Raw genomic sequence first — 26,271 nt, forward strand, 5'->3', positions numbered from 1 at the left:
AGTGGCATGCTGTAGTCACAGACCTCAATGTAAGGCTGGTGGGGAAAAAAAGACGCACTTCCTGAAGTTATCCAGCCTCTTAGGATTCCCTATCCGGTGGTGTAATAGGAAATGCACTTGGGTTGATTATGGCCATGGAGGCCTGCACCACCTGGCTCTCCAGGGAGGAGAGTGCTGGGAAAGGAACGCTGGGTTCTCTGTAGTGGATGGATGCCGTCAGGCACCCCTGTGCAAGGATTTCGCCCAGGCCTACAGGAGAGTGTCAGTGAGGGCAGCAATGGTTCTGAGGCGCTTGCTCTTGCCTAAAACACTTTGGTCAGGACATTTGACTTGACCTCGACAGCAGAAAGTTGAGGTCAAGGACCTCCGGAGCCCTGTGCATCACTGAAGCATAGAATGAGCCTTCCGTTGAAGCCTGGATCAGAGGGGAAAGTATGCTAATATCCAGGGAAGTGTCTAGTCCACTGGCATCTCCCAGCTCCTCATACCAGTTTTGCTCATCCGTCGGGTGCTCCTCCAAGGAACCATACACCTTCTCCTCATAGGATGACTCTAAAGGAGTAACTTCCAAGGGTTTGCGTCTAGCGATCCAGGTTGACATTAGGAATGACGATGGGCTCATCGCCAAGCTGTGCCAATGGCATTGTGGCAGGTGCCAGATGGGACAGATTCAGGGTGGGTGGGAGTACCTTCCTTCGAAAAGAGACTTAAAACATGGCTGTTCTAAATTCATGTGCTAACATCTTCCTGTCCTGTTTCGCATCAGCGCTGGGATGCCCCAGGGTAGCCATACGCTTTACAAATCCCTAAATCTACCTGAGCCGGCATCGTCTCAGATCCTGAGAGCCCACCTGATGTTGAGAGGAAACCTGCCAGCAGGGCACCTATTGGCTTTGTGGAGCCCAAAGGCAGGCCAGACTGAGTCAAAGTTCCAAAGATGGCATTCATGGCATTGTAGAACTCCCGTAACTGAGCAGGCTGTGAAACTTTGGGTAGGTGGACCCTGATGCCGGCTTTGCAGGTGGAGGGCAGGAGCAGGTCTAGAAGCATGCAGTTGAACACATGAAGCAGAACAATGCTGCAACATTTTTGTGATTCTTGGACTTACCTGACTTCGATGAAGAGGTCTTGGACCTCGAAGATTAGTGTCCATGGAAATGGCTCCTTGACCGGGAGTGAGAGCTGGACCAAAAAAGGCATTGAGCCTTCTTTGGCTGTGCTGTTAGCAGCTTCATTGCCTGCCAGTGAATCACCTTTAGGTGCATCAACTTGCACTCAACGTAGACCTTGGGGTCATGCCCTGACCTAGGCACCAGAGACAATCCCAATGGTGATCCGACACTTACATTTGATGGTGACAATCTCCAAGGCTTGAAACCAGGTGGTTTTGCAGTGGACATGTCCCTATCACATTGGGAGCAAGCTCAAAAATAGAATCCTTGTCAAAATGTGAAAAAAAAGTTGGCCAACGTAGTTCTCCGGAATTGCGCTGTTAGAGCAGAATGGAACAAATGTCAGCGTGGCGCTTTGGAAGGCACTACGTCACTTTAGATGAGTAAGGCGTCGGCATGGAGCCGATCAATGCCACCTACTGGTGCGCAAAGGTCTTGCCCAAGATTTTCAGATCCAGTTTGACATCTGGGGAATATTCTATGGTGAGCAATATGTGGTTATTAGTCCCCGTAAAATAGTGCTTTTTTTTAGCACTTCAGGTTCAACTAATGAGCTCAAAAATAATTGACAAGTGCCTTATTTGTAACTATCAAGAAAAGGTAACACATCTATGTCTTATGAAGAGGATTTCAGCCTTCAGCTCTCCTCTCAGATAACCAGAATCTTACATAAGGCTTGTGGTGGCTGGACTGCCTTGTGTCCATGCCAATGAGGGACACACATAGTCATTAGCACATCATGCTACCATAATTTCCAATCCGTTTTTCCACATTTCCTGCACACAGTTTACAGTCTGGTGGTCGAATAGTTCTGGAGAATGCGTCTTTTACTTAATGCCGCGAAGTAGTGGCATCATGCATGTATTAACACTAATTTACTCTCTCATAGTCACAAAAGGGACAAGACATCCGTCCTCGTGGTTGACATAACCAAGCACAAACACTACACAAATCGGTGACATCTTGTCTCTTTTTAATAAAAAAAAAAAGAAACATTAAAAAGGTGCTCTTTCGAACACTATAACATGTTGCATCAAAATAGTAATGGCCACATGGATTTCCAAGTGTCTGACCCAATCTGGATACATTTTGGAATCTGAATTTCAGACATACATATTCAGTTTCAGAGGTACACATATATGTGCGGCATATACTTGCACACATTTAAAAAAAAACTCTTGCAAGACAAAATGGCTCTGAGGCTCAACCTGGTTTGTGAGTCTGACTCTGCAGCGCATCCTGTACATGCCATAGCATGGTTGGAATTAAAAAGATATAGAAAAAAAATCACACCCATACGTGCCTTTTGAATTTTGTGCTCACATTCATGACGCAGTTTGCAAGTTCATTGCACAGGGTGGGTTTAGGCAAGTAGGTGCTGGGAATGGCAGGAGAACATGCAGAGCAGAAGGCAGGAAGGTGTATGGGTGTAGAACTTGCATTAGTACATAGGACCATGAACAGTTACCTTAAAATACAGCCATACATTATTGCAGACAACTTTGCAGATTTGCTGCATCCATTCTGTCACCCTCACTCCTCACCCTTCCACTCCCCAATAGGTAATTTGCCATTATTCAAGCACAACACAAGCAACGCTGAAGAATCACTGCTAAGGGGACTTGAGAAAAGGAAGAAGGGAAGCGGCACACCAACTTAAAGCAATAAGGTCTTCAAGAAATATTATCTTCAGAAGTAAGGACGAGCAACATAAGCTGCACTTAACAGGGAGTAAACCATAAAAATGCTTTCTGAGGACAATGCTGTCCAGCCGAGTACTCCAGGCAGTAGGTCCACAATGGTAGCTGTGTAAGGGAGGCTTGTGTCTGCATGCTTGTGCGAGTCGTTGAGGAGTTGTTCTTGCAGGAGAGCTTTTGTAGTGTAACAAACAGGAGGGCTTACATCCTTTCCTATAGCTCCTCAAAGAACGCCACTCGGGACTTGGTGCTTTGCAGGGTAAGCTGGAAAAAAAGCAGAAAAAAAAGAAATCTGATCAGGTCGATGAGGAGGATACCTGGTTAAGTAAGATAGATTTAAATCCAAGGAACAATGCGAGAAATTGGGAGAGGTTAAGCCTTGGAAATAAGAATATTTAGTAAGGAGGGGATAACTTACGAAGGAGAAATAACGCAGTCTTTTAGAAACCGAATGAGGCTCTGAAACAAACCACCCAGTCAATAGAAAAGGTTCATCTAACACAACTTGGCTTTAAGTAAATGATTGAATGCAACGCCGCCACATCATTACCCATCTACCGACACTCTCTATAGTCTGGTACTTTAATCACTGTACTAGTCACATTAATATATCCTAACCCACCAGCTCTGAATCTGCTTGACACCCACCATCTACTCACAGACTACGCATGCCATCTAGCGCTGCTGTAGTGTTCTGCCCTCCACTTGAAGTACTTTCCCTTTCTCCCTGGTGCTCTCCCTTCTTCTGTGCATTACTGGCAGTCTCCATTTCACACGAAAGCCTTATACTCTGACTAGATCTCTGTAGCTGCTTAACACTTTCCCTAGATCCATAAATACCAGCCACCTTTGGGGTCTCCCCAATCAGCACCATTCTCATCCATACATGCCTCTGAGGGCCTAATAACAGATTCAGGCTACTCAAGTGATGACAATTGACATATGAATGACAAACTAACAATATAACTCTTTAACATTCAATATACCTCGACAAACTCAAAACCCCACACAAGCCGTAAGAACTGAACACAATTCCAACAGAATTCCGGCTACTTACTACCCAGGAAAAATAAAACCGTCTAGATTGAAATATACTGTCCTTCCATTATCTCGTTTCAGCTGAGAACCCTTGCAGAACAACTATCAGTAACATTCCTAGGCCACTGCGATTAAGATTGAAATCTTAGATTTTACCAACTCTCCCTGAAGAACATTAGACCTGGACTATTGTCAGATTTGAGAAAAAAACACTCTAGGATAATTAGATTTCAACTGTGAGTCTGTCTGCAATTCATCCTAGTTACATTCCCCCCCCCCCCCAACTATTTTAAGATAATTTGCCGCACGGCAGTGTGATTTAAAATATATTTACATTTTGATACACGCACTGTCACACACACACACACACACACCCACACACACACACACACACACACTGTGCGTTATCCACCCTTCTGCTCTATTTGTGATTTAAAGACATTTAACACTATAGAAACATGAAGTCTTGTGTTACAATACTGAGTCTTTGTCAGTGCAGAAGCGAGGAACCCAATAAACACGGTTTCTCTTTATATCCAGTAGTCTATTAGTTTTACGAAGAAATTAGCATTTTAGATCTCTGTGATGTTTGACTGCAGAATCAGGAAAGGGCACTTGTTATCGCAAATGCTATGTTCCCTACTTGAGAAGGAGAGCCCAAGTAAACAAGCTTATCTGGAAGAGCCCTTAAAGTCATATTCATGTTTCCACCACTATGGAAAACACTGTTTCTTCCAAATGAGTCCATTTGTTTCTAACATACTTGGCAGAATATCCACAGCTAAACCTTCTTCCGTGTTGAGGGAAGAAACCCCTATTTTTAGGTAAGAATGTGCCGACTCTTTCAGGTCTTAAGTATTCACAGACATGGAGGCGTGGCTTGGGCTCGAGGATGATGGTAGCCTAGCACGTGGGCTCTGAGGTCTATCCTTCCACATCATATGCCCGACATGGACTAACTACGTAATAAAAAGCTCTAAAGGGAGCAGAACTCCTGAACATCTCACCATCGTGTTCAGGGCACACACGCTCCCTTGTTTGTCGGTGTGCCCGCTGCTTCTCTCCTGATCTCCTCTACCTGATTGACAGAGCCAAAATGGCGGTCACCATTGACCAGACTGAAATCAAGCGGGATGCACGGAGCAACACGGACGAATGAGCGCCACAGTAGACGTAGAGACTAGCAGGGCAGGGATCGGATGATTGGGGTGGCCTACACTGGCACTGTCCCCTGAAGACAGTACATGTGCGACCAGGCCACTTGCTGTGGAGTACTTCTCCATCTAAATCCCAACGTCAGCAATCCCCTTCCATCATTTGAGTACCTGGTGCCTACCACATTTAACACCAGCATCAATAACTGACCAGATTAAATATGTTCCGTATTAGCTGTCCACATGGCCTCCAACAACGCCCATTAGCCACATACTACTAACCCATTGCCAATCTTGAATTTTTTCTACCTACTTACTAACTGCCAGCGAGCTTTGCTACTTTTTGCATACAGTGTACTCTACGCAGCTTCTCACCGAAGGCAGCTCACAGCTGTGCTGCCTTCGGTAAGGTATCTTGGAATGGCAGATCAAAGAGGCAAAGGAGACTAAGGACACTAAAAACACTTTAAAACGCTCCAAAGCAGAACTACCTCTGCCAGACTCTCCAATTATTCCCAAAATAGACATGTTCTCAGGCATCGATGTCACTATACAGCAATTGGGTTCGCTTCATGATCTTGCGGAGGAGACTAAAGCCAATACATTTGCTATGCACCATGACATACAAGCTCTCTGCAGTGACTTTAAAGGTCTTGCCAATAGACTCACGGAAGCAGAACCCAGAATTAGCAATTTGGATGACTCCAACACATCAGGACAAAAACAGACAGACTTAACAACACAGAAGATGAGAGTGATGGCGTGGGAGCTGTAAAAACGTCAGCATCGCAATCGCAGGGGAAATCTATATATTTTCGACCAATGGGAGAATGTGGAGTGCGTCTCAAACTCATGTGCTGAATTCTTAGATTTGTTATTCTACGCTCACTCTTGCTCACCTTTGAGAAAGATTTCGAAATAGAGAGAGCACACAGCATACCCACGGGAAACCTCCCAGCACCTCTGATGCTTCATCAACGCGCCCGAGAACAATGAGTTTCCAATCACTTTGCTATCACCATACAGAATACTCTCTCATGAGAAAAACCAAATGCATACATTGGAATGGAGCCAAAATATATATTGTGCAGGGCTACACTAAAGAAAATGTGGCTGCCAGGAAAGTTTTCCTGGACTGGACCTCAGCCAGCCTCTGCTAGACCTCTCCATTTCATTTTCCTTTGTGTGTTTGACCAAGTTCCGCATCCCGTTTCTGGTGGGAACACAGATATGCCTTACCCCACTGGCAGCGTTGCAGAGTTACACAGAAAACATAGAAGCATCTATTAGGCGCTTTCTGTCACTTGGATTGTTGTCAGCCAAGCGTAAAGTGGCATGTAGATGGGGACGTGGAAGGGCTCCTAAATTTAAGGAATGGTTACGGGACTTGATCTATTGTCAGGAGCAACTAACAACACACTCAGAGCTCCTACTTGTGAACTCCAGACCCAAAGACATATGGGGGCCCCTAAAGACGTACCTGTTACTTGTCAGTCATGATGCAGATGGTCAACAGGACCCTCACACACAACATGACAACACTATCTAAATATCCTTCATGAGACACCTAAGTGTAGGGAACTGGAGGGCATCAATTGTTCACGGACTTGCCTGGAACAAAAAATGTTTGATTTCTGAATTGTGCTTGGTGTGAGAACAAAGAGGCAGTCCTAACGTTGCTTTAGTCATATAGAAACGCAGTAATTTGCTAAGTTGGAAATGCTATGCAATCTCTCTGTTGATGGATTTGAAAATGCCAAAAAAAAAAGAAATAAAAACAAGTTCTGCCTCTTGTTTAAAGGGAAACCTATGATCTTCACAGCCCCCTCGGACCTTCAATCCTTCATAGATACTGCTACTCAATCAGACATGGTAACATGAGGTTATGGTAAATGGGTCTCTCCTGTTTGCCTCTTTCCATCAAGTTCAATTCTCTAATTTGTATGATGTTCATTATAGTATTTTCTTTCATATTCATTACTGGTGGAACCATAAGTGCATGCAAACTGTGATTTGGGCCTTGTTGAACAAGTTACTCACCTTAGATAACGATGTATCCAGTAGAGACGTGTGTTAGTTGTAGATTCCTTACCTTAGAGTTTCCGCCCAGGTGTCAGTCTGTATCTGGGTTATTTTTTCTTTAGCAGTACCCCTGCATGTCATTAGGTGGCGTCGGTCACCTTTGTGCTCGTCGTCGACACCGGCATGACGTCTCACATGCGTGCTGATGCCAGTTCTTAAGATGACTTTCCATGCCAGAAGCGCAAGGTCATGAAAGACACTGACCACTGGTGCATCAAAACTAGGGCCCTTTAGGGGAGCCCCTATCCCTAGAAATCAGTTCGCAGAGCAATGAGGATGGTTCGGCAGTAAGGAATCTACAACTAACATATTTCTAAACCAGATACACTGTCACTGAAGGTAAGTAACTTGTTCATCTGATAGAGACTGTTAGTTGTAGATTCCTTACCTTAGAATAGATATCCCAGCAATACCATTCCCGGAGGAGGGTCTGCAAACCAAGATTTCACCAGAAAGTCATGGAGGACCAAAGGGGCAGAGTACCGAAGGGGCACAGTACCTATCCCTCAGGACTTGGCTGTCCAGGCAGTAGTGTCTGGTAAATGTGTGCAAGGATGCCCACGTTGCTGCCTGACAGATGTCAAGGACTGGAACTCCACGTGCTAATGCCGTGGTCGCCGCCGATGATCTGGTGGAATGAGCACGAAACCCCACAGGAGGGACCTTCTTCGTCAAAGCATAGCATGTTTTGATGCAAAAGACAACCCAATTGGTAGATGATCTGTTTCTGAACATCCCAACCTTTTTTGGCACCCATATAGCAAATGATGAGTTGATTATCCACCCAGAAGTCTTTTTTGTGATCAAGATCAAGATAAAAAGACAGTGCACGTTTTGAGTCTAGATGGTGGAGTCTCTTCTCTTTCTTGGAGTGATGGGATGGTGGATAAATGGTGGGCAGAGTGATAGATTATCACACATGAAAAGGCATGACGACCTTAGGAAGGAATGAAGGCTTGGTCCGAAGCACCGCTTTATCCGGATAGACAGGCAGAAAACGGGGCTTCAAAGATAAGTCCTGCAGCTCGCTCACCCTGCGAGCAGGTGAGATGGCAACAAGAAAAGCAGTTTTGAGAGCCAGCAACCTAAGGGGATAGTTATGAAGAGGCTCGAAGGGAGCACGCATGAGATAGGTGAGAACCAGATTTAAGTCCCATTAGGGCATTACAAAAGGAGATGGAGGGAACAGATGAGTAAGGCCCTTAAAGAATCTGTTAACAATAGGACATTTGAATAAAGAAGGCTGATCTGGAAGCTGAAGATAGCAGGGATGGTTGCGAGATTTCCTTTAAGAGTGCCCAGGGCAGATCCCTGCTGGGGCAAAGAAAGTATATTCAAGAGAACCTCTGAAAGAGGAGGAAAAAGGGGATCGACAGCCTTTGCTGTGCACCGTGCTACAAAATGTTTCCATCTACAAGCATATACCGGTTTAGTGAAGGAACGCCTGGCTGCCAAGATATCACAGACTTCAGGCGGAAGGTCAAAAGCTGTCAACTGCTGCCACTCAATCTCTATACATGGAGGTGGAGACTGGACAGGTTCGGGTGAAGAACCCTCCCCTGCTGCTGCGGCCGAAGGGGCAGTCTGACTGGAGGATGGCAATGCTCAGAAGGTCGGGTACCAGACTCTTTATGCCCAGTCCAGAGCTACAAGAATGAGTTGAGCCTGGTCGCGCTTGATCTTCTTGAGCACTCAAGGCAGAAGTGTTACAGGCGGAAAGGCGTACAGAAGACCGAAGCTCCAGTGATGACGTTGCGAGAAAGTGCTGCCCTGGAAACTCCAACACACAAAACTACTAACATTGCGCATTCTCTTCGGAGGTGAACAGATCTAACCGAGGCTCTCCCCAATGTTGAAACAAACCTTGCGCTACCTCTGGATGGAGGCATGGTTTGTGATCGACTAGCCACCGGCTGCCAAGTTCGTCCGACCTGGCGTTCAGGAAACCCTACAAGGTGTTGAACCACCAGGGTTATGTCCTGATGTTCCAACCACGTCCAGATGCAGAGAGCCTCTTGATGAGGGGTCCACAACCCCACCCTGCCCTGTTTGTTGCAGTACCACATGGTGGTGGTGTTTTTGGTGAACACCTGCACCACTTCCCCCCTGAGAGAGGGAAGGAATGTTTTTAGTACCGGTCTGATCGCCCAGCGCTCCTAAAAGTTTATATGGAGGCCGAACTCCGCTGCAGACCAGACGCCTCGGATATCTGCCTCTCCCAGGAGCCCGCCCTATCCCCATTCCAGAAGTGAGGTATCCGTCAGCACTGTTAGATCTGGTTGGGAAATGGAGAGAGATCTGCCTCTGACCCAATCTTGGTTTGTTAGTCACCGCTGCAGTTTGTGCGCCGTTCCCTCCGAGAGCTGGGCGTAGTCAGAAAGATTCCCCTGATGCTGCGCCCACTGGAACTTCAGATCCCATTGCAGAGCCCGCATATGCCATCTGGCATGATCCGCCAGCAGGAAGCCGGAGGCCATGAGGCCCAGCAGTCTCAGAGTGGATAGGTGTGGTGCACGGTTCTATCCCCGGCGGCAGCTCAGCACCATGTGACTCTGGGCAATAGCTCACTTAATTTGCACAACGACCCCCAGCGCCTTGAGACCCGTAAGGGCGAGTAGTTTGCGCTTTACAAATACAGATTTACAGTCATTCTCACAGAAATCTGGGAAAGAGACTGAAATATCTGTATCGTAGCCCGAATATCCCAGACTTGCTGCTCGGGAAGAATAGGACCGAAAATTGCACTGTTTCCAGAACAGCCCCGATAAAAGGAAGCGCCTCAGAGGGAGTCATCTGTAACTTTGTTGAAAGTGAACCCCAGGGAATGCAGGAGGTCCGCAGTAGTCTGGAGGTGGGAGACGACCGCTGTGGGTGAACATGCTTTCAACAGCTAGTCGTCGAGCTAGGGGAAGACTGGAACCCCTGATCTGCTCAGATGAGCAGATCAGACCTTACCTGAGGGGCTCTGGTAAGGCCAGAGGGGAGCAGGGCGAACTGAAAATGCTCATGGCCCACCGTGAAAATAAGGTAACATATGTGGGCCGGCAGGACGGGGATATGAAAATAGGCGCCCTGCAAGTCCAACGATACAAGCCAGTCTCCTGAGTCGAGTGCAGACAGAACTTGGGCTAGGGTGAGCATTTTGAACTTCTCCTTCCGGAGGAAGAAGGTGAGGGCCTGGAGGTCTAAGATAGGACGCATGCCTTTGTTCTTCTTGGGTACCAGAAAGTAGTGGGAATAACCACCACGGCTTACTTCTGGCACTAGGACTCTCTCTGTTGCTCCCTTGGCCAAGAGAGATGATACTTCCTGTCAGAGAAGTGCCTAATGCTCCTCCGTCATGCGATCATAAGAAGGGGACATGGAGGGAGAGGTAGTTTCGAAGGGGAGGGAGTAGCTCCTTCAAACTATTTGCAGATCCCACCTGTCTGACGTGATGATCACCAGTGGAGGAGGGGATGGCTGATCCTGCCTCCAACTGCCCATTGATGGACCTAAAATGTCAGACTAGGAAGGTTTTGAGGCTGCGGCAGGGGGAAAAAGGGTGAACTGACCTGGCTAATGGCTCCCTGACCCGGCTAATGGCTCCCTGACCCACGAGGATGCTGGTTCCCACTTCCACTGCCATGAAGAGGCTGGAACGTTTGCAGACTCAGTGGCTGCGCTGGACAGGCCGTGGCTGGGCGCACCTTCCGTAGCCAAGCGCACCTTCCGCAGCCACGAAAGGCAGACTGAGGTGGACGTGAGGACCAAGGATCTGGCCGTAGCTCAAGAATCCTTGTAGCACTCAAGCGCAGAGTCTGCCTTATCACCAAAAAGGCAAGTGCCATTGAAGGGCATGTCCATCAAGGAAGATTGGACATCGCCTGAGAAACCATAAGTACTCAACCAGACGTAGCATCTAATAGCTATCGACGTGGCAATTGTTCAGGCCAGAGAGTCAGGGTATCCAGTCCACATAGTATGGTGAGTTTGTTTGCATCTCTCCCAACTGCAATAGTTTGAGAGAGAGAGCGGCCCAGGCCTCCTCCGGGCACTGAGGCAGCACCTGCACGACTGTATCCCAAATAGTATGGGAGTAGCGGCCCAAGGGGCATGCAGTATTCACCGACTGCAATGCCTAGCTGAAGGAAGAGAACATCTTCCCAAGCTGGTCAAGCTTCTTGGATTCCCTATCTGGGGAAGCAGAAAGGAATGTGCCTTTTGATGAAGAGGCTTGAACCACCAAGCTCTCAGGGAAGGGGTGTTTGGTTAGGAATGCTGGTTTGCCTGGAGCGGGCGGTGGGCAATCGTATCGACAGGAGCCCCTATGCTAGGCTTGGACCAAGTGCGCACAAGGACGTTCATGAGGGTTTCATTGAACAGCAAAAGGGGTTCAGAAGAGGAAGCTGTGGGCTGAAGGACCTTGGTCAGGAGGTTAGTCCTGACTGCCAACATAGGCCGCTCGAGGCCGAGGACCTTGGCTGCCCTCCTCACCACCACAGCTTAGGAAGCTCCCTCCTCCGTAGCCATGGTAGGGGGAGAAAGCAGGCCAGTGTTGGGGGAAGTGCCAGGCCACTGGCTTCACCCAGGTCCATTCCCCAGTCCGGTACCTCAGGCTGGTCAATTAAAGGGTCCAGGGGCCCCTCCCAGCCCTCTTCCTCACCTTCTGGCTCAAAAGGAACGCCAGGAACGATCACATGGATAAAAGTCCCTTCAGAAGTCTATCAATGTCGGTTCGAATCTGTGTCTACTTTGGGGATGAGGATGGAGTCGTCCCCGACCGTGTACACGGTCGACGCCGGGAGCGTGGTCAGGATCAATGCCTGGAAATGTCGAGTGAGATCGACCGGCATCGATTCAGATCCAGGTCTGGATCCTCAGGAAGCCTCCGGAACCAGGGCTGAAGCTGCAAGCGTCGAAGTCCCAGGGCCCCGGACCGATGCTGCAGGGCCCTAAGGTGCGGCGGTGGATTTGGAGTGTTAGGAGCATGGGCTTCACAATCTTAGAGACCTTCCCCTCGAACAAGAATGGGAGCAACGCGGAGCCAAGCCCCATGCCTCCAGGAGCTTTCGGGACCACTCCCACAAAGCCTTCAGGTTCATGGCCCTTCGCTCGGAGCACGACTTCAGGTCGTGGTCATGCTCCAGACACCAAAGGCACAAAAAGGTGCAGATCTGGTGGCAGGAACCACAGGGCTTGAAGCCAGTCCTTTGCTGGGACATCCTCAACGCACCAAGAGTCAACGATTCGAAAAGATGTTGTTAAAAGGTCAGAAAAAAAGTTAGCCAAAAAGTGGCCAGGGGTAGCTCTCTCCGGATCTGCGCTAGGCACGCGCGGAAAAAGAAAGAACTGATGTCAGCATGCATGAGTGGTATCTATATAGGTCCTGTGATGTCATCCCCGCGTCCACGATTGACGCAGAGCCGACTGATGCCACTTAATGACGCACAGGGGTACTGCTGAAGACAAAATCTCCAGATTCAGTCTGACACTTAGTTGTAGATTCCTTACCTTAGAGTTTCCCCCAACAGTCTCTATCAGTTAACCGGTGTTAACGCCTGTTTAGTACATTCTTCACCTTGTTATTACAACTGTGGTCAACCGTGTAATAATTTGTCATTTCTACGCTCATGTGCCTTTGCCATCATTATATAAGATAGGTCTTTGTCAACTTAACTCCCCATAGGATGGCGTTGGTTAATACAGTTACTGGGTTCGGCCTCCTTGTGACCGTCCTCTCTCCATATTGAAGAAGTGTGGGGAAACGTGGTCTTTTTGCATTTCTGGGGTGGGTTGGGGTTTTGAGTTATATCATTGTCTCTGCTTTTGTGTTGATCTTCTTTCCTCCATGTCCTTGCATCCTTTCCTCCCCCTCGCCCACACATTGGAGACTATGGCAGAATTGTTGCACGACTTCCTCCTACTATGACAACTTCAACAATTGTGGCAGTTGCACCACACTTTCCTGAGCATTCTATGTGATACGTACTGTCCCTCAAACCCTGCACCCCGTCACCCACACTTACTCACCGGTGGATAAAAGTGCCATGCACACAAACGTGCTCCGCTGTTTTGCCTCCATCTGCTACACTCATCCACTTGATTCTATGATCAACAAAATGACTGCACCACTTAAGGCTTGTTCATCATTTGGTAGCATTTCCACAAGTAAAACAGTACCAAGTTTCCCCTTGCCCATGTGACGGCCACACTCAACAAAGCACTTTGCACTTTCTCCTGATATGTGATTTGTACATGAATTTTCGTATATCGTTTTTAAAACCACTGTTGTTAAAATATCGCACTTTCACCACGGATGCTGCTATGAGGTTGATCTTTACAATGCAAGAACCTGATATATGTTTTTTAACTGAAATTGTTTATCCTTAAATCTATCAATGCAAGGAAAAGTATGATGTTTTAATTGTATGTATATTCGGTTGGATTTTAACTATCAAATGTATAGTAATGATTTTCTCTTTGTCTTCGTCCGCTGTTTTTCATCTGTATGTGCTTTTATGGTTGTTTTTTACGAACCAAATAAAGCTTACTGAACTGAGAACTGACTACACCTCTTAAAATTATTTCAGTAGACACTAAGGGCATGAATCCTCCCTTGAAATGTAAAAAGATTGCAGACTATTGCAGTAAGCTAAAGGGGGACATAATATTAGTAAAAGAGGGACATCCAACAGGGATGCCAAACTGTACTGTTCTTAGGTGGCTGAGTCTGTTCGCTCCCCAGTACTAAACAAACAAAACTGAGTTATCACTCGGTACTTTCTGAGACACAAATTCACTGTGCTATCCCATACACATGATCACCAAACTCTACTATGGCTTATCGCCAAGGTTAAAATAAAAGACGAGGATTTTTTTTTTTGGTGAGAATATATGCCCCGAATGATAACTCTGTGAAATTCTGGAAAGAGCTGAGCAAGCGATTATCAGAGCTCCCCGATAATCCAGAAGTCATCCTAGATGGGGACATAAACCATGCGATGGGCAGGAACCTAGATCGATTACCACATGTGTTTCTGGGCAGCAGATCTCACGAGCAAATGAAGCTTTACTGTAAAAAAATAAAAACTATTTGATTGATGGTTGGAGGTTGTATTAACCCATTAGGCAGCAACTATACATTTTACTCCCCATCTCATCATTCTTTCACCAGGATTGACTAAATCTTGGTAAATATACCACTACTCACAATGGTCCAAGATCCCAAAATAGAACTGATAATGGACTTGGACCATGCCTGCACATCTCTGGACTTCGAACTTGGACTACTCACCCCTGAACTCCCAAACAATGGCACCTGAATGATGACCTCTTAGAAGATGACGACATCGGGAGGAAGATCGCTATAGCAATTGGCCAATTCCTATGCGAAAACGCCCCTGAAGACACCTCTGTCACTATCAGATGGGATGCCTTGAAGGCCTCCCTCAGCTGGACCCTTTTAAACTTTTTTTTTTTTGGAAAAAACATTTTATTGGGAAATTAAGTGGTTTACACAGCTCCATGCCTACAACCATTTTGTGGCCGGCAGCGCTTCGAAACTGAATGTATCATCAGTAACTACTGAGCAGCAGCATGAAGTCTCTAACACAGCAAGCCGCCTACAACCTCTTAGGGCCGGCCACGTCTCAACATTTAAGCATTATTGAAATACACGTGTGCATAATGGAACCCATAATAAAGTGAAAAAAGGTGCAATAGGTACAGTGGTTCTCTTGTGAGCTCGGACCAAAAAGTCAACAATCCACAAATAATGGCTAAAAATGCATTACACAAAAATCCTATTATTAGTGTACAGGTAAACATGATGTAAGGCAAACATGAGAGTACAAAAAGGACGGAAGAAGGTGACTAGGGGCCTTCTGTGCATGTTATGATCACACGGGGGCTAGCTGTATAGTGAAAGTGTCGGTCAGGAAGCAGCTCTTAGGAAGAGCATTCTAATGACTCAGTGTACATAAAGAGAGCACTTATAATGGAGTGTTAGCAAGAGGATGATCATTTTCCTCTGTACGGGACAACAGATAAGCTGCAAATGACGCCCATATGTCTCTGGGTCGCGAATTGGTAGGGAGAAGTTCTGCATAAATGTAGAGGTGTTCTTGACAGTGTATCTTGTCTGCAAGCCAGTCCTTAAATTTAGGCGCTCTTCCCCTTCCCCATCTGCAGGCGATGCGGCGCTTGGCTACCAGCAGAGCTAGGGCTACGAATTTGCGATGCGCTGTGGAGACATGCTGAACATAGCTCAATAATGCGGTCAATGGGGTAGCGTCAAGGTCTGCATTGATTATCTGGGTAAGGGCTGCAAAGATCTGTGTCCAGTACTCGGAGATGGTGGGGCAGTCCCAGGACAAATGCAAGAAATCAGCCTGCAGTGCGCGGCATCTATCACAGTGCTCGTTGTCGCGCAGTTGGCGTCTGTGCATGCCAGCCGGGGTACAATATAATCTATGAAGATACTTATAATGTATTATCCTAAAATGACTGCTCGCCGACACACGTTCAGTTTGTGAGCAGCAGTACTCCCACTGGTCGTCCGTCATGGGCATGCCATTGTCCATCTCCCATTTAGTACGGGATGGCAAGTCCAGAGGCACAGGTCTAGTGTGTACGGCTCTGTAAATGAGCGAGACCAGTCGCCTGGGTGAGGGTTGTAGTAATACAGCATGAAGCGGTGGAAGCAAAGGGGGCTCATTAGGAAAGTCAGTGTGTAGGGCCCTCAGTCCCTGTTTGAGTCTAATGTACAGAAAGCTATCTAATGGAGTATGTTGTGCATCTTTGAACAAGTCGTTGAAGTCCCTGAACACGCCATCCGTGTAGAGGTTCCCCCATAATGGAATGGACAGTCTGCGCTGCAGCCTATGGAAGATAGTTTCTTGAAGCAGCGGCATATCTGGATGGTAGGCCAGAGGAAGCAGCGGCGAATAGAGCAGGGGGAGATCGAACATGCATGTTATGCGTTGCCACAGTGTAATTGTGGCATTCACAGTGGTATGTGTGCGTCCTCGAGCGTTCAGGGTCATATAGACTGCACCTTCTATCGGAATAGGGTGTAACAACCAATGTTCTGCCGCAACTTGTGGCATGTACCTAGGCTGTCTAATCCAGTAATATAGGTAGTGTGCCTGGGCACTAAGATAATAAAGTTCGAAATCAGGAATTCCAAACCCACCCGCTGCATAAGGTTTAGTAAGTGTGGACCACTTCAGTCTAGCTCTTTTCCCTCCCCATACCAATCTGCACAGTTCGGATTTGAGGGTGGAAAAAAATGTCTCCCAGGATAGTAGGGAATATGCAGGAATAGGTACAATAGTTGCGGCAAAACCACCATTTTGATCAGGCCCTCCCTGCCATAGAGAGCGGGAGTGTAATCCAACGGTCAATTTTATCCGTAAGGCGTGAGACTGCTACACCATAATTAAGATGCATGAGTTCGTCCCTGTCTCTAGTGATTTTGATGCCCAAGTAGCGTAAGTGTTTGTCGCACCATTGTAATGGGTAGTCCAGGGGGAAACGTGTCACTGCATCCGTAATCGGGAAGAAGCAAGACTTGCCCCAGTTTATATGAATACCCGACAGATGACCAAATGTCTCGAATTCTCTAAGCAGGGTATTTAAGTTGTGCTTCAGGTCTCTGACATACAAAGTAATATCGTCAGCATACATAGATATTAATATTTGTCTCATGTTACAGCGGAGGGCCAGATCATTGTGGCGTTGTCGTAGGCGGGCAGCCAGAGGTTCAGTGGCGATAGGAAATAGGAGTGGGGACAACGGGCACCCTTGCCGCGTGCCCCTGGTAATCATAAAAGCATTGGAGAGCCGTCCATTAATCAGTATTCTCGCTCCTGGTTGGTGATAAAGTAAGCGAATCCATGATACGAATATGGGGGTGAAGCCCATGCAGTGCATTATTCCAAAGAGGAATGGCCATTCAAGCGAGTCAAAAGCTTTTGTTGCATCTAAAAAGACAGCTGCAAGTGGTAGCTCAGGGGAAACGTTGTGCAACACTGTAAATAGAGTTCTCAGATTGTGGGAGGTGGATCTCCCAGGGACAAAGCCGGACTGATCTGGCAATATAAGATGTTCCAGCAAGAGGCTAACTCTATTAGCGATGAGTTTGGCCAGAATTTTGGCATCGCAATTAAATGAGCGGGTTTGTCCGGTTTCAACAGGGAGATTATGAGTGCCTCCCTCATAGAGGCAGACAGTGACCCAACTTCCAGTGATTCTTCATATACTTCCCGGAGAATGGGTGCCATTAAGTCTATATAGGTTTTGTAGAATTCCACAGGTATGCAGTCCATACCTGTAGCCTTCTCGGATTGCAGTCCCATTATGGCATCCCGTACTTCATCGAGTTCAAATGGAGCACACAGGAAAGCACGATCCGCATCACTTAACCAACCGAGTGCAATATCTCCCAGGTAAGGTCCACATCCCCAGCCCCGGAGGTCGTATATAAGGCTTCATAGTGGTCAGTAAACTCACCAATTATGCTTGCAGTGTCACAGTGGCACGTCCCGTTCCGATCCTCCACTTCCAATACAAAAGCAGAGTGTCGTGGTCGTCGGATAGCGTCCGCCAGGGCCTTACCGGAGCGCTATCCTTCGCCATAGTGACAAGCCTGCCAGTGTTTCCCCCTAAAGCGCGCTTCTCTTTGTGCTTCCTCCATGTAGTCATTAAGCAGGGCCCTAAATTTCTCCTGCGTTTCAGTGTTTGGTGTTCATCTAAGCTTATCCTCCAGTGCCCGCAGTTCCCGTTCCAGTCTAGACAAGGTATTCAGGATATCTTTAAGGATCCCGGCCCCCTTGGAGATGCAGTAACCCCTTATGGTAACCTCAAAGGCTTCCCAAATTGTCTCCACTGCGTCAACTGACCCCTTATTCCTCTCAAAGAAATTGCGCACCTCTTCGCGCAATTCTTCCTGAAAGACTATGTCTGAGAGCATGCGTGTGTTGAGTCGCCAAGCGCTGCGTGGAGGGCTAAAGTCAGCAGACGAAAAGGCTATCCGTACCGGAGCATGGTCTGAATATGTTCTAGCTAGATGGTGGGCCTGGCAGAGTGCAGGGCCCAGACCCCGAGAGACAAGCCATAGATCCAGCCGGGCCCAAGTGGCCGCATGAGCCGTGAAGTGCGTGCCTTCCCTGTCCAGTGGGTGCATGTGTCGGCTGGCGTTTACCAGTTGATTTTCATCTATAATGTCTTTTAGCAATAAGCTAGATTTGGTGCGATGGTGCGGACTGGGGTGGGATCTGTCCAGGGTCGGTGCGTATGTAACATTAAAATCTCCGCCCCAAATAATGTGCGTAGAGCCTATGCGCCTAATCCTAACCCGAGAGGAGAAGAAATCAGGGGTATCTACATTAGGGCCGTAACAACATACTAGTGTGATCGATTCCAAACCCAATCGGCCCAGATCATACAGTATCGACCCTGATTGTCTCCCATCGATCCTGTAATGTGAAAGGGGATGTGTTTCTTGATTAATATCGCAGTGCCTCTAGCATAGGAGGATAACGAGGAAAAGATGCTATGTGCAGCCCAACGAGAGGCAAAGGTCGTAGGTCTGTGCGGTGCTATATGTGTTTCCTGTAACATTGCTATGTGGGTATGATGCCTATCAAGGTATGCCAATATCTGTCACCGTTTCCTGGGGTCCCCAAGGCCCCTCACGTTCCAAGTAATAACATTGAATTGTGCGTCAGGTTGCTTAGCCATTAGGGTTTAGAAGTCTTGTGACAGCTGATGAGGTGTGTAATATGTCATTCATATCAAACAGTCCGAGTCGAACCACGAACCACCATAAAAATAAATCACTCACGTAAATAGAGGTAGTAACTGTACCAAAACAGTCATCTCCCCATCCATCCCCCCCTCCCACTGAAGCAGCCCCAACTTGCCAGTACAAGAATCCCCCCACCCCACCCCTCCATCCCAACCCCAAACACCCAAAAAACAGTCCTCGCCAACTCTTGTGGCCAGGTAAATATGGGGGAACACCCAATAAGAGTCATCCAGGTGGCAACACAATCCACCCCTTGCTGCCGGAGCCAGTGTCAAGCACTGCAGCTCCAACTCGCACATGGGGTGCCCAGCGAGTCAATGTCCAGCATCCAGAAGGAGTCCAAAAACCCAGTCATTGTAGTATCGACAGATCTTAACTAAGTGTGAGTGGATCCTACCTGTAGAGTTGTCACGTGGAGCAGAGCACCCAGGGGACATCGCCCTTCATTATTCACCAGCGCCCTCTTCTTCCAGTGGCTCCCTCCCTCCGTCCGACGCCCCCCCCCACCCCCTCGGGCCGCGCCGCCCGCCGAAGATGCTTGAGAAAGTCATATACTTGCTGTGGTTTCGTAAAGAAGTGCTGTCGGCCAAGATGAGTCACCTGTAATCGTGCCGGGTACAGGAGTGCGTAATCAATTTGAGCATTACGCAGTTTCGCTTTGGCGTCCAAGAATTTCCTTCGCTCTTCCTGCACCAGGGGGGTGATGTCGGGAAACACAGTGAAGGAGTTTCCATCATAGGATAACGATTTTGTACTGTGGGCAGCCTTCAATGCAACGTCTCGATCCCGATAGTTAAGGAGTCTGGCAATTCTGGTCCGCGGGGGTGCTCCGGGCTTAGGTCTAGGCCCCAACGATCTGTGCGCCCTCTCGACAATAAACTGGGTGGAGAAGGCCTCCGAGCCCACCGCAGCCAGCAGCAGCCTCTCCACATAGTTCTCCATGCGTCCTGTGTTGGTGGACTCCGGAATGCCAATTATGCGTATGTTATTTCTTCAACTCCTGGCCTCCAAATCCTCATTCTTGGAAGCGATGACACGAAGCAGATTCTCCATTCTAGAGAGCTGCGTAGTATGTCTGGCCTGCACGTCATCCGAGTCCAATATACGTCTTTCCGCCTCTGTGATACGTTCTTCGTGAACATCCATTTTATGAACAATACCATCCATTCGGGAGGATAGCCTGTCTACTTTATCCGCTATGGTGGCAAAGCCCTGGCGCATTTCACGCAGTATATCCTGTAACTCAGCAGGCTGTGCTGTCGCTCCTGCAACCGAGTCCGAGGAGGAGGCGGCGGGCGGATCTTGCCCGGTCCGGGCGTTTCTTGTGGAAAGGTAAGTTTAGGCTGTCTCGGTCCCCTTTGTCCATGGTGGTGTCTAGGCAAGTCCAGAAAGCAATGCCAGGCGTCGGTAGGAGAGGGCACGGAATATTGGCCCCTCAAAGGTGCAGCCTTTAGAGGAACAAGGTCTAGGCCACAGATCAGGCAGTCCAAAAAGAAGTCAGGTCACGCCAAGTTTTACGCGGCTGCGGTCCTCCAAGGAACCTGCTCCACGTGCGCAACGCCAAGGCCTCAGGTCTCAGATAGGGGCACCATCAGGAATGCACGAAAGGGCCCAAACAAAGGTAGCAGCAGTCGATCTTCTCCCTGGGGCCCGCGCCGAAATGGTACGAGCCGAGTGGGGGCCTTTAGCAGCAGATTGGGGTGGTGTGGAATGTCTGTCAGGCATCAAGCTGTGCGCCGATCAATGGGAAGCCTGGCACTGCAATCGCGACGGGTACTGGGCGCAGCAATGTCACATTCACCCTCGATGGCGGAGGAAGGGGGCCAGTCACGCTGCACACCCAAGGCAGTCCCAGACCACTCACAGGTCCGCTACAGCCATGGGCTACAGGCCCAGGGCCACAACAGTCAGTGCTGCCACAGGGAGTTCCAGGGGGTGGGGGGGGAGGGGCAGCAACCGGAATCCCCCGTCTCACCGCTGTAGCCCAATGATGGTCCGCTCTCCCTGGTGTCACCCCGATTAGAGGGGGGGCCGTAGGTAGCCCACCGGAGATCGCAGGAAGCCGAACCGCCGATGCCAGGCCTTCAAAGGATCATGGGCATACCCTCGGCCCTCTCGCGGCCTAGCGTCTTCATCTACGCCTCGGATTTGCGTGAGTGGCCAATCCGGCACACGTGCGGCGTAGGCTCCGATAGTCCAGCCCCTTCAGAGCTCCGAGTCGAGATATCTCGTTCCACAGCTCCGCCGCGTCCACAAATTTCCCCGAAGGGTCCGCAAGTCCTCCGGGAGCGATGTTGCTGGTTTGGGTCCTTTGGATGCCAATTTTAAGGATTTATTTCGGATTTTGTTCGCCGGGCGGCAGGAGCCTCACAATCAGGCGGCCATTCACCCGTGCGCCACCTAGCGCTCCCCTTGACCCTTTTAAACCTTGCATAGATCAGAAGCAAGTCCCTAAACAAACAACTTGCAGAGGTAGAATCTAAAATAAAAACACTAAATAAGTCTATTAGACACTCTGTTTCAGCTGATCTACTGAAACTACACAACCTACAATAAGAGTACAAGAGAATACTAAGAGGACCCAGAAGTGGGTACAGGTCTATGATGCTGAGAGTGGTATCTAGAAACAGAGCTGGGAAATTACTGGTGAACTACTGAAGTATAGTAGTAAGAATAGGTTGATTATTTACACTATCAAGAACAATGCTAGGAAAATATCCACATCATCCCAGGACATGCTGGATGTGTTCCAAACTTTCTAGTCAGTACAGTCCAGGACATGCAACGACTATCTAAATTCATGTGTACTTCCTCATGAGTCCCAAGAGGACTGTCTCTCTCGTAATGCACCCATTTAGAGAGAGGGACTGTTCTGAAAGCTATCCACTGCATCAGGCCTGGTGAAAAAGCCCCAGAACCCAAAGGATATACGTTCAAATGTTACTAAACCTTTAGGTAACTGATAGCCAATACCTTGCATGGCTTGATAAATCTGGAGTAACGAAAGGGAGCGCAAATTGCTGCCTTGCATTACACTGCAGCAGGAAGGCGTGCCATGGGTGGAGCGTGGGCATTCCCATGCATTGTGACACATTTTCAGACTTACCAACAGTGATAGAGTTCTGTACACCTTCCCACCAGAGGAGTAACAAGGAGAAATATCCATAAATCTCCTATTTTCCTCTTTCTAAGCATACTGCATTCTGCTGCACACTTAGAAAGAGGACAATGCCTCTAAAGATCGATTGTGTGCAGGAAGATGCCCATTCCTACTCAAAAACAATCCTGCCTACAAAGCAGGCACCCTTGTACCAATGTGCAAGGGATCTTGCATTGGCGCTGGGCAGCAGCGTATGTGCAAGTGCAGGCAAAGAGCACAAATACCCATATAATGTTAAATACGGCTCATCCCTGCCCCCTTTCATGCAGAGCAGCACGGTGGCTTGCTGTGTTGGGTTAAATATTTATAAATATGGGCCCAAGTTTCATCTCCTGAATGGGAGTACAAACCCCTGTAAACTGCTGAAATTTGTTATCCATAATGGTCGGTCCTCACGTCTTCTATCAGCCATCTGGTAATGAAGTAGCTTCAAGGGATTTAAACTGCCTGTAGACTGTGTGCTGTTGATCTGTGCTCACTCAGATGCTAGTGCTTCAAAATTAAATTACAAAATAATAACTAGGGCCCAATGCTTTCCCTAGGAGCCAAGAGCCAGCATTGCTGAAAGCTGGGGTTGCTGAATTCCGAGGCTTACTAGTTTAAATTCCACATATTACTCTTTCTTCCATTATCTAAAACATTCTGACTTTTTAGCTCACTCTTGCAAGTTTTTTTTCATCCCAGCTTTCTCCCAGTAACTATTTTTTCATAACTGTTGTTAGGGAATGCCTCTTTTTTTGTATGGTCAACCTGAGTTATTTGGGCAGCTACTTTTTCGACTTTGAGAGTGCACTGAGGCCTGCTAACCAGATCTCTTTGCCCTGACCCCCAAAATGTGCATGCTGCATTCATGAACATCGATTCATCAAAATGCCTGTGGTAGCAGAAGTGACATCACCTGCTATATGAATGCCCCACCTAACACCACAGGATATGACATCACAAACTTGACCTGATGACATCACAGAAAGTGACATCACCTATCCTTTGCTGCCCCAACCTCGATGATGGCACATGAAGTGAAATCGCAAGGCATTCGACCAGATGACATCTTGAGACCTTTGGACCCCATGAAATCAAAGGAAGTGACATTGTGTGACCTTTGGCTTGGTGCTATCACAGGAAGTGATGCATCTAACTTTTGGTTCGTTACATCATACAAAGAGGCTGGAATATTTCTACAGATACAAAAGAAGTACCCTGTAAACAGTCATAATTCAAATCTTACATACATTGTTTCATGTAGTATCTTCAATAAACAGTTATGATAATGTAGCATTGATTAAGATCCTATCAAATAGTGTACAACAATGGAAAATACGCTAGTCAAGTTGAAATCTGCCATTATCAATATCAAATAATTTATAAAATGTGAAGGCTGATGGGCCTATAACGTTCAAAACAAGCTCACATTTTCATTTGTTTTAGAAACTAAGAGAACCATGTCATTAAATTTCAGTCTTGGAACATAGATAACAGTGCTATTTGATGCAGGTCAAGTTCTCTCAGCAAGCGTTCTTTCCATGACAAGGTACACCTACTTCTAAACCTGTGGAGCCACTGAACCTTTCCAAGTTTACTATCATTAATTTCTTCAACAGAAAACATGCAGATCGCTGGCACATGACAGCTTGCTTTACAAATGCAGATGTTACAGTCCGCATTTAAAAATTTCTCCAGTAATCATTGCTCCTAAAGCAAAACTTTCCAAATTTTCAAAGTCTAATATACACACATAGAGACAATGAATCATATGTGTGTAAATCAGTTTATAGAAAATGTTACATAAGGCAAAGTAAACTAAAAGGTGTAGGATTTACTTGCCGTTCATACTAGTAGGCACTTTATGTGTAGTGCTTGGTCAGGAGAAACACAAACTCGCGATTCAGAATATAACACAGTGGTTAAGGTCGACTTTAATAATGAGAATGTATTTCTACCCAAACAAACATTTCTTAGCAACATCAGGATAGAAAGACTGGAATAAACATAACTTTGTGACCTGTACCATGCAGCTCTTAGATGGCAGTTTGTAACTCTCGGTGCTAGATTACGAATGTAACTTATGAACTGCACAGTAACAACAGAATATCTGTGACAAAAGCAGTAACCCACTGAGTAAGCAACATAAAATATTGTTCTTTGATATGCATGGTACCCGTTTTTTGCAGCAGGCATATTAACCCTCTGTGCTACCTTAGACAAGTGAAAACTGCCACTGTACAAAACTCCCATCAGGTACAATAATAAATCGCCAGAGTTAATTTGGCACTTTTATTGTTGCCCAAAACCTGCTGAATATACAAGGAACTTTGCAGTGCTTTTAAAACCGTAGCACTGCTACAAAACCTGCCCGACCCTTCCAGCATCCTGAGAAAAAGCCCACCGTCGCCTGATGCGGCCATTCTGGCCTATATGGTGTTCAAAACAATGTCTTGCTGTCCAGTCCATCAGCACTGACTGGTGTGCGCATGCTGTGGCTACACAGATGCAACGTTCGAAATAATACAATGGCAATTAATGTGTTATTCACATTACCTAAATGATGGATAGACCACTAGAAGGGTTGAACCTAAAATGTGTGCTCTTTAACAATGATTTCAGACGTTTGCAGCACGGCATTTGAAAATCTTGCGTGAACTTCAAAAACAGATAGTCTTATCTTAATTTACTTGTTGCTTCTTTTAGCGGTTTGTCCAGGGCCCTCAGCTCACAGTAGCCACAACAACCGGCACCACCACAAAGGGGGTCCTATGAGTCAAGATTCTAGCAGAGTCGATGTGACAGCTCAGTCAGTCTTACTTTCTCATGTCATGACCTGCCCCACGGTCCACTGAGGTCCGACAGTCCGATTCAGTCAAAGAATGACAATTAAGTGAAGCAAGTCACTCACGACCCGGTCCTGAACTTGCGTTGATTCTAGTCAGTCACTCTGGAGGCTTGACACCTAGCATCCACACACATCAGTGCAGATTTTACTGCCGCACTTGGGCTGTCCAATATTATATTCAGGGCCATCGTTATTGGTAGCACTTTTGCGCCACCAAATAGACGGCCCTCGGACCAGTAGGCAGTCCTAAACACGGTTGTGCACATACCGCACCAGGCACCACGTCCTCCGGGTAGGGTGCAGCAGGTGCACTGCACTTAAACACACATGCTGCTAGCTGCAGCATGTGCAGTACCTGTCCAATCAAGCCCAACTATGCAGCGTGCGCTTCATGCTCTTTATCTCAGCATTCTGGCCCAGGCCTGCAGCAGATACATACAATGTATCAAATCAAGGACTGTGTTGGCCAACCCTGACCGGGGTCACCATAGCAACGAGTGAGACAAGTTCTTTCCCCCACCCATGCCCAGTTTGCAAACCATCATGTCACTGCAGGCCGAGGTTCAGCACAGCAGTGTAATCAAGAGTTGCTCACTATGCAGATGACTTAATGCCACCAGAGTGCTTGCCAAGGCTGACGAACCGCCAGGGTTGCAAGCAGGGTGACAGGGGGTCACAATGGGTGGTTTCGGGGGTTGCAGTAGTGACTCCATGGTAACCCATAATTGATGCCCATGATTACATTGATTATACCCAATTGGCATGGGCTAACTTACCTGTAAGTCTCTAGTATATGATACCAAGGCCCTGTAAGTAAGAGAGTCACCCCCAGGATTGCTGCACTAGATCTAGCACCCTAGGTATGACAAAAGTAAAACGAGTCTCCCTGTCTGCCATTACAGACTAGAAGAGCAGTTTTGAACTGCTAGCCTGACCTAACAAAGTCAAATGTCCCCCTGAAGCATGTGGCAGGTCTACTGAGCTCTAAGGCACGGAGCAGCATATATCATGGGCACAATATGTATTTTAAATGTTTGGACAGATAAATGCAAAACCGTCACCTTTACTGTAGAAAGACATTTGGCTGTGCAAGCTTACGTGCTGACCCCTTAAGCTGCTCTAACTACTGCACTGTATGACCAAAGTTGATACTGTAAGGTATTAAACAACTTGTTACATTAAGTCTGACTTGGTTCTCATGTCGAAATAAATGTAACAAGTTACAGTGTGCAACTTTCACAAAGTTGCCACTTTGTTGCTTTCAACCCCCTGTGCCCTTAATCACTACACATGGAGCTTGGACTAGAGACAGCTTTCTGCCCTCCAAGGGAGAAGTGCTAACGACTC

The 26,271-nt window shown here is 47.4% G+C and overlaps 1 protein-coding gene across 2 annotated transcripts in view; it reads right to left on the reverse strand.

Annotated features, from left to right (window-relative positions):
* Positions 1-2,128: 2,128 nt before the first annotated feature.
* NF2 (NF2, moesin-ezrin-radixin like (MERLIN) tumor suppressor) overlaps positions 2,129-26,271 on the reverse strand; it is a 484,134-nt gene continuing 459,991 nt past the window's right edge. For both annotated transcript variants that reach the window (XM_086943228.1, XM_086943229.1), the window contains one exon: positions 2,129-3,133. In XM_086943228.1, the coding sequence (XP_086799354.1) occupies positions 3,083-3,133 (51 nt within the window). In that variant the 3' untranslated portion in view covers positions 2,129-3,082. The remainder of the gene's footprint in view (positions 3,134-26,271) is intronic.

The sequence above is a fragment of the Lissotriton vulgaris genome, chromosome 11 (assembly GCF_964263255.1).
Source record: "Lissotriton vulgaris chromosome 11, aLisVul1.2, whole genome shotgun sequence".
Taxonomy (NCBI): Eukaryota; Metazoa; Chordata; class Amphibia; order Caudata; family Salamandridae; genus Lissotriton; species Lissotriton vulgaris.